Raw genomic sequence first — 8,892 nt, 5'->3', positions numbered from 1 at the left:
ATTGACCTTATCTAGACAAATGTGTATGTAATTAGCCAATATTTAGTTATTAAAAATTGAAAAAACAATAATAATTAATATTTTGAAATCTAGACCATAAAAATGGCATAAGTTGGTAATTACAAACACTTGATATGTGACTACTTGCAACTCTGATATAATATACATTTCTGCTTCCAGAAGAAAAGAAAGGAAATTTCAATTCTTTGATGTGCCTAATTTTTATATCTCTCCACTTTTATAGGAAAAGTTGGGCCTAAATTTTCTACTAATCCTCTTTGTAAAACCTCATTAATACCAATTGCTTTCCACCATCCCCATCACTGCAAATAATGTTTGCATTAAAGCAACATAGATCATAATTCTTTTTATTTTGGACGAGTACCAAATATATAAATATATCGTTTGAAAGATAATTTACAAGAAACATTATAAATCCCTACAAAGCACGAAATTCCCTCCACTTTGTGTGTAGTATCACTGTAATTGCTACTAATATGTTGTGCAACATTGGAGGGAAATGATCTATAACAGAAGCATACAGATATTAGGTCACTGGACAACCATCAACCACTATGCCCTTGGCTGTTGGACATGTTGCTAATGGACAATGTTCACCGTCAGTACCCCACCAGGACACATTTTTGTTTTCCAAGCCCAGTGAAAAGTACAATAGCACACCCATGAAAGCCACCCCAGCATCCAGTGCTGCTGAAAGAACATAATTGTACCTCTGCCACCATTGCTTTCGGTAGCGGAAGATGTAGAAATTGAAAAATGTTCCAACTATAATCCAGGCATTGTAGTTCAAGGGTGTTGCTGGTGGCATCATTCCTGTTGCTCCGAGGAGGACTGGAAGGTTAATCAAGGGAATCCATGATTGCCCAGGGAATGTCTTATGAAGCAGCCAAACAATAACTGGCCCTATTGCACCTCCAAGGAAGAACCAATTCATCGCTGCATAGTTTCCCAGAGTTCCAAATATCCGTTTCGGTCCTACCAGACCCCAAATTACAGATGCATCAAAGAAGACCCGGTCCCCGGGACATGTCCAGGGACTGTCCGAGGGAAGGAGATCATCCTGGCATATGTTCTTAATAGAGTCGAGCAACCACACTGCCACTGCGAGGTTGACAGTTGCAGCCAGAATTGTTCCTATGAACTAGGTATACACATGCACCAATGAACATCGGAGTAAAATATGTCAGTAGTTTGCGGAAAATGTGCCAGAATAGCTTGTATATATTGGATGGTTAAGGATCATTTTCATTGTTGTTCTAAGATCACTATCCGCATCTAGCTTGCTTTGCTTCTTCTCAATATGAAATTACAATAAGTCATGCTTTCTGCTTTCATAGCATCTGTTTTAAAATAGGTCAATTATGTTCTGGGCTGGTTTTTGCATTTACAAATACATAAGAGGCGTCTAGAAAGCAATTTTGATTCTTCCTAGCATCCACTCTGGTGTTATACTGGACAATGCTTTTCTTTAGTAATATCAAGCAATTGGTACCATCTACTCTTCGAGTAATATGAATGGGATAACTTGGGAGGTTGAAAGAAGGATATACATATTAAATACATGGGCTTTGTTTGGTAATGTGTTTAGGAGGGTGTTTTTTGTTTTGGCTTGAGAAAGTGTTATAATGTGACAAAAGGCGACAACAGTGTAGTGTTTTGTGAGTATTGTATTTCGGGTTATTTGTTAATGTTTTTGTTTTGAAAACGGAAAACAAAGGGTAATTAATCTTTTAGCTTTAAGACACCTTAAAAAGATGTTTCCACTCCGGCGTTAAAAAGATCTAATATCTAAATAATATTAAATAAATGTGTACACTTATTTTCATTCTTTTGATCTGTTAATGGTAGAAAAGAAGAAAGTACCTGAACTAAAAACATTGATCTTGGAGGAATCTTCATGTAATGTCCTAGCTTGAAGTCACTGAGGAAGGAGACAGCCTGAGCCATGCTCATATAGCCATAGGTTTTGAAGCACACATTGGCTATTGGTCTTCCTGGGTATATTAGACCCATTGCGTACTCCGTGATAATGTTTAGCCCCGGTGTCTGTATGAACATCAAATCATTCACAGGAAAACAGCAAGTTGTTATGCAGATCATGGAATTGCAAAATGCACAACCAGTTGAAGTGCATGCTTTAGTGAAACTGGTTTAGTTTGAACCCACTAACCTGGTTTGTTGTCGCAGTTATGATGCTGATTGGAAGAGTGAAGGTGAAGGCCATGGCTCCGGCAAAGAGGAGCCCCCACCATGGCATCTGGATCTGATCATTTAAAAATATGCAGAGTACAAAGGAAACTGCAAGTGTCACAACAAGCAACAAGTAGAACCACCAGGAAGGTATGTCCTTGTACCTCCTCATCAATTTGGTATGAATATCCTCCTTACCCCGATACGAAGCATGATACCGCTCATAAATTTCCCTGCTCATACATTAATTGTGCATGAAATGAGACTTTACTAAGACTTTAATGATAGAGAAGCATAGTTTTGTTATCTAATTTGTAAGGGGTCCTATATATATACCTGCCATAGAAGAGTAACACATGGGTGAGGGTAGATGCGATTGTGGCGAATCCAAATCCATAAGTGAGAGCGAAAAACATGCTCAAGTGAATCCGTCCTTGGTCAGTATATGTCACTTGATCGAGTTCAAACTTGTCATTTACAATGGCTGATATGTTGTATTTTTGTCCTACTGCTGTAAACAAGTGTGAAGAGAAAATAGGAAATCTACTTGCATTGTACAAGTCAAACCCCCAGTATGCTGTAGGGATTGCAATGTAGAGTATCAATATGTAGCCTGCAAAAATGTTGACAATGGAGAAGAAAGGGCTGATGAGGGGGCTGAACAAGAAAGATGAAACAGCAGCCCAGTCAAGTGTCACAGCTCCCACTCCAAGGCCTCTCATGCCGGAGCCGATCTGCTGAGCTGTGACTGATTTGGAGAATACCCAGCACACCCATGATATGTTTGTTAGTGTTGTGAACAGGTACCCAGGAAACAGGTACCATGAGAAGCTGCAAATCAGTGCAATTAGGAAGAACTTTGCCCTTGACATTCGCTGCTCCTTTTCCCGTTCATGCAAAGCCCTGCAAATAGGTAAATCAAAAGTTAACAAGAATTAGGAGTGTCTTGCACATTTTATACAGTGGCCTGAATATGCTAATGGAATCACGACAACACATAATATTTTTTCGGTGTTTGGTCGGACCAATAATATTTTCGGTTTGATAAAAAAGAAAAAAAAAAAATTATTCAATTTCAGAGAATGGTTTCTGTTTTTTAAATTTCATAAACTATTTTTCGAGTTTAAGTTTCTCTTTTTCAAAATGTCAGACGCACGAGTTTTTTGGAACTCCGTCGGAGGTTGTCGGAAGTCGCCGGCCGTTTTCCACTATTGCTCATTTTCTGCAATTGACAGAAATTTCCTCCAAACCATGTAAAATAGTACCAAGTGACTATAAACATTTAAAAGGCACATTAAATTCATAATCTCATTAATAGTTAATAGCAGATTACCAACTTAGACTAAATTTAATGTGCCTTTTAAATGTTTATAGATAATTGGATAAGAAAAGGTTGTCAATTCCTTATAAACATGCCTAAGATCTTGTCCACAGATAATGTAAAATTATTCCACTCCTGACTGATTTTAAGGAAATTTATGTCCTATAATAGCCAAACTTTGAAAAATGTTTTTTGGAAAATATTTTTTTTTAAAAAAAAAAAATTCAATGAAAATATTTTTTGCTTGGCTGAGATATTTTTCTAATTTATGAGTTGATGGGTTAAATAATTCTTAATCTTTTAAACACTTTTAAAAACTACTAGAGTTTGACAAAACGAGTGCGGTCTTATCATTTGACGTGGATGACTATTGTTTCGGCCTAAACCCAAAAAAGAAAATGAAAGAAAAAGACAGGAGGCCCGACAAACTAGAGGCCGAGTAGCAAATTCGTGGCCCGATTGTTTGTTTTCGATAATTGTCTTGGCTTATATAACTCTATTGTTTTATTCTTCATCTGTAATTATGGATTCAAATTCCCTAAAATTCCTAAGAAAATTTCAGTTTCAGAAATTTCAAATCTAAGCCATTTATTTTTATCTAAGAGCCATTATCCTGTCACGTGTCCCACTATTAATAAAATAATAAAATAATGATAATTATTAATATCATTAATATCATTAAAAATTTATTATTATTTTATTAGTAGTGGAATACATGGCAGAATAATGACTCTTAGATAAAAATAAATAGGTTAGATCTAAAATTTCAGAAACTGAAATTCTCTTAGGAATTCCAAGGAATCCGAATCCCTTTAATAATGATAACTGGGGTGGGGACTATAAATATCTCAATTAAAACATCCTCGTAGTCTGTAATTATGATAACTGGGGTGGAGACTACAAACATCTCAATAAAAAACATCCTCTTAATCTGTAATTATGATAACTGGGGTGGGGACTATAAATATCTCAATTAAAAAAATCCTCTTAATATCATTTACGTGTTAAATTATTATTTATTTCAAAATATTAAGAGCTTACAGAAAATAGTAGATTTAATTAATATTCTTATACTTTTCTTTCACATGGGTTCAACTCAAACTCTTTGAAAACAAGTAAAATTTTAAAATAAAATGAGAGAAAAATTGAAAATAATGTTTTAAACTCAGAATTTTTTTTTATTTTGATATTGTGTTAAATCACTGCTTATTTGAAAACTTAAGCTTATAAAAAAATAATAAAATTTAATTAATATTTTAACAAGATAGTGCAAAGAATTGTCTTAATCCCAACTAAATCTACAGTCCTGTATTTTCCACCAAACTTGGACCTATGGGAACTTTGAATTGATAAGATTATAGGGGAGGAGATTATAGTGTATTTGGCTATCAAATAAAATAAAAATAGAAAGAGAGAAGAGTATAGTAGTAGTGTATTTGGAAAAAGTGGTGTACAATTCTTGAAATAGTTGAATTATAGTTTTGGACTATTCCCACATACCGCCATGAGTCACATGCAGGCGACTCTCTCACTCACAGTATGACTATGACTAGTAAAATGCGGGTCAATTTAAGGGGCCAAAGATCTGTGGCTGGCATAGTCAACTAGGATGAGTGATTTAGACTCTTCCCAATAAGATTCAGCTGGAGTTGTCCACTTCACTAATTTTTTTTTTTTTTTTCTTTCTTATTATTAAATAATGTTATAGATTATACTAATATTTTATAAAGATTTAAGGTTATTAGAGCATTCAATGAAAGAATCAAATTAAATGTTACTTTTATATAGAAAAGCTAATTAGAATAGTAAAAAACCTCTTACATTGAATTAGCCAAAAAAAAAATGCAAAATGAATATTTGATTGGAAGAACCAAAAAAATAAAAATAAATAAAAAGACTAAATGTAGCAACCCTTTTGAAAGAAGCCATTTTATTTTTTATTGTTTTTCTCACTTGTTTTCTCTTTTTCCCAAAAAATTTTCTCAATAAAAAGTAAAAAAATAATATTTTAATAGAATAGATAGAAATATAACTAATCAAACGTAGAAGCATTTAAAAATTCATTAGCTAAACTAGATAAAAGTTAGTTTTAAGGAGCAATTTTTCATAAAAATTTGACTCATCCATTGTGAATGCTCTATCTTAGACCATGTCACATTAACTTTGTGCAATATTTATTTTGTGTGTAGCATTATTCTTTTATTTTTGTATAATTTGATGGTAGAACACTAAAAATTATCCATAATTGCAAAAAAAAAAAAAAAAAAAAAAATGAGGTCGATATCATGATGCAATCAACCTCCACAAATGATGCGGTGACATTGTCTTTGAGGATCTCTCTCTAAATATGTCCGAGTTAAAATTTGAATATGATTGGACCGAATTCTATGTTAAAAAAAATAAAAATTAAGCGCACCGTAATTGGACAAAAAAATGTGAAGGGACAAGGAAAGCCTTCTCCTATCAGAGCAAAGAAGCCTTTGCTCAGAGAAAGAGTCATCTATGCAACATTTTTTATACATGAATACTCTATCGATTCTGATAAGAACAAGGTTTTTTTCTATTTTAAATGAAATGTCCCTTTCATAGTTAGGTTTTAAGGTTAATGCATTTAATATTGTATATAATTTTACATTATTTAAATTTTTTTTAAAAAATATATGCCAAAATTAATCATATATAATATACCATTTAATGCTCCACTCCCACTCATGCTTATTAAAATAATAGTAAAAAAAAGTAAAAAGTAAATTAAGATAGGGTTAAAGTAGGTTTAAAATCCAAATCATAATAGTATATCATTATTATTACTGGAGAAGAAAAGATAGGTTGTCTAGGAAATGATTTAGAAAAGCCAACCAAAAAGGGCCCCCCCGGAATCTGGATAAGACTAGCTGACTAGGGCTTTTCGGAATCTTCGTAACGCCAGGAAAATAAATAATAATAATAATAATAATAATAAAAAAGTAGGTTTAGTGGAGAATTTTGGTGTGTATTTATTCTTCGAAGAATAATAATAATAATAATAATAATAATAATTTATTGATATGATGTAAAGGTAAAATGATAATTGAATTTTTTAAGAGAAAAAGAAAAAAAAGAGATAAGTTGTTTGGTAAAAAAAAAAAAAAAAAAAAGTCTTGGTAAGCTAATAAATGCAATGAAAACTACAGTGGTCGGATAGATGAGGAGTGAGTACGTACCGGAACAATGAAACCTGAACAAGAGTGCCCGGCCACCACATATGCGCCGGTTCCACCACGTACTTCCTCAATAGCCCAGCCCAACCGTATCCTAATACCTGCAAATTAACCACCATCAGTGGCGGAACCAAGCAGAGTTTACAACAAACTTACATTTCTTTAAAAAATACCTTAAAAAATATTTTTTTATTTTGATTAATAATAATAATAATAATAATAAACATGTATTTTTTACTTCTTAGAGACAGAATTACTAAAACCCAATATGTAGAGAGACTCTAGATTTTTTTAATAAAATCAAGATATCATATAAAAAAAAAAAAAAATACACGTGACAAATTTGAAAAATAAACATAAAAATTTTGTTACGAAATCCAAGAGTCACACGCATATCTTTTAAATAACACCAAAACAAAATAATTTTGCTCCGGAAAAGCAAGAAAAAGTGTTTTTAAAATCCCATCAACATCATCATCATGGCAACTTGTTTGTTTCCAAAGAAAATGAATAAAAAAAACACTTTTAAAGAAACAAAATTCATTAAAGAGACAGCTATACGTACCTGCGTAGTGGTGATAAGAAGCCAACCGGCTAGAAACGAGATTTTCCGGTGGTAGAAGGCTTTGATTATGGTAACGATACCAACAGCATATGCCGACCCCGATCCGAATGCACTCCCGGCATTAGCGAAGATGGAAATGAGCACGTGCTCCTTCATGTTGAACGGACCCGGATTGAGCGAGAAAGTCCGGGAACCGAACCCGGGTACCCGGAACTTGGTCTCCGGGAGAACGGAGGCCATGAAGCGGCCGACGGGGAGACTGGCCACCTGGACGGTGATTTGGGTTATGATTAGAGGCTCCGTCCGGTAGGCGAAGAACTGGTTGAGGAAGGAGAGGAGGGCGCAGGAGAATAACCCCAAGAACCACATCCTGAAGGTCCATATGGGGAGGCTTGGGTCGTCGGTGTTGGCCACGGTTAGCCGGACTTCCTCGACGGGTGAGAGTTCCTCTTCGTCGACATCTTCGTCGGCCGTGGGGATGTGTTTTTCTGGGTCGGCAGTGGGGGGCGGTGTTTGTATATCGAGTGCTCCCATCGAGTGTCTACGTACAAGGAATGATGGGAATTGAAGGGGGATGGGCCTCTTTTATTTCATGCTGGTGCCAGAGATTATTTGACTTTTAGTCCCTCATTCACACTTAAGATATACAACTGTCAAATTAATTTTTTAATTAATAAGAGCTTGTATAAAACAAAATAATAATTAATTTTTCTGACCACATTATTCAAGTTGAACGTTAAATAGCATTTATCAACATTTATAAGAAAATTAATGATATTTAGCATATTGTTAGAGCGTTCACAATAGATCAAAATTTTCTCCAATTCTTATTGACCTTAGCTTTTTGGCTCTTTGAATGCATGGAACATTTATAATAAGAGTTAAATATAAAGTAGAAAATGGAGCTTGTTAAAATTAGTATTTTCGTGAGTTTTGTTAGATTTTTAGAGAAAAACTAAATATAAAAAGTCTATTGTAAACGCTCTTAGCTGAGAACTTATTGATCAAATAACCAATTATGATCTTTTACAATTTTTCAAAACGCTTGGAAAATATGTAGCATGGGATTTTATGAAGAAAAATCTTGATCCAATTTTGACTCTTAATGGTCAAGAAGAATCAGCGACCTTTTTACAGAAATTAGTTGGTTTGAGATATTTACGATGTTAATTGTTATTTTTAGATTCTAAAAGTGTCCCTACTGAATTTTATAAAGTATGGGCTACTGATTATAAAATATTCAAAACTTTTGATGCTTGCAATAAAAAACTAGTGTGGACCCAAAGAAAAAGGAGAGAACATGCATCCAGTTGTGAAGAGTGATGACCTCATGGCTGGACAATAACCGTGGCGCCGTCGCTGGCCCGTCAGGTTTCTTTTTCTAATACCTTTTCCGTCGCTTCCCTCGTTTCCAATGCGAATGTTTGCATATATATATATATATATATATATATATATATATTTCAAATGAAAGTATAGGGCGGCAGTTATTTATGATTTATGCTTATCATAAAAAAATTTTAAGCAACATTTTATTATTGTCACATCATTTTAGTTTTGTGACAGTTGTATATCAGTCTATTAAATAGACTTAC

At 33.9% G+C, this 8,892-nt stretch overlaps 1 protein-coding gene across 1 annotated transcript; it reads right to left on the bottom strand.

Moving 5' to 3' along the window:
• Positions 1 to 332: 332 nt before the first annotated feature.
• Positions 333 to 7,862, bottom strand: LOC132178505 (oligopeptide transporter 4-like). Its single transcript, XM_059590933.1, has 6 exons — positions 7,298 to 7,862; positions 6,736 to 6,833; positions 2,548 to 3,114; positions 2,192 to 2,444; positions 1,885 to 2,067; positions 333 to 1,162 (listed from the first exon to the last, which is right to left on the bottom strand). The coding sequence occupies exons 1-6, from the start codon at positions 7,829 to 7,831 to the stop codon at positions 548 to 550; spliced, it is 2,250 nt and encodes a 749-aa protein (XP_059446916.1). The 5' UTR covers positions 7,832 to 7,862; the 3' UTR covers positions 333 to 547.
• Positions 7,863 to 8,892: the final 1,030 nt, after the last annotated feature.

The sequence above is a fragment of the Corylus avellana genome, chromosome ca4 (assembly GCF_901000735.1).
Source record: "Corylus avellana chromosome ca4, CavTom2PMs-1.0".
NCBI lineage: Eukaryota > Viridiplantae > Streptophyta > Magnoliopsida > Fagales > Betulaceae > Corylus > Corylus avellana.
Note: the sequence above shows the minus strand (reverse complement) of the source record. Positions and strands in the feature narration are given on the sequence as shown.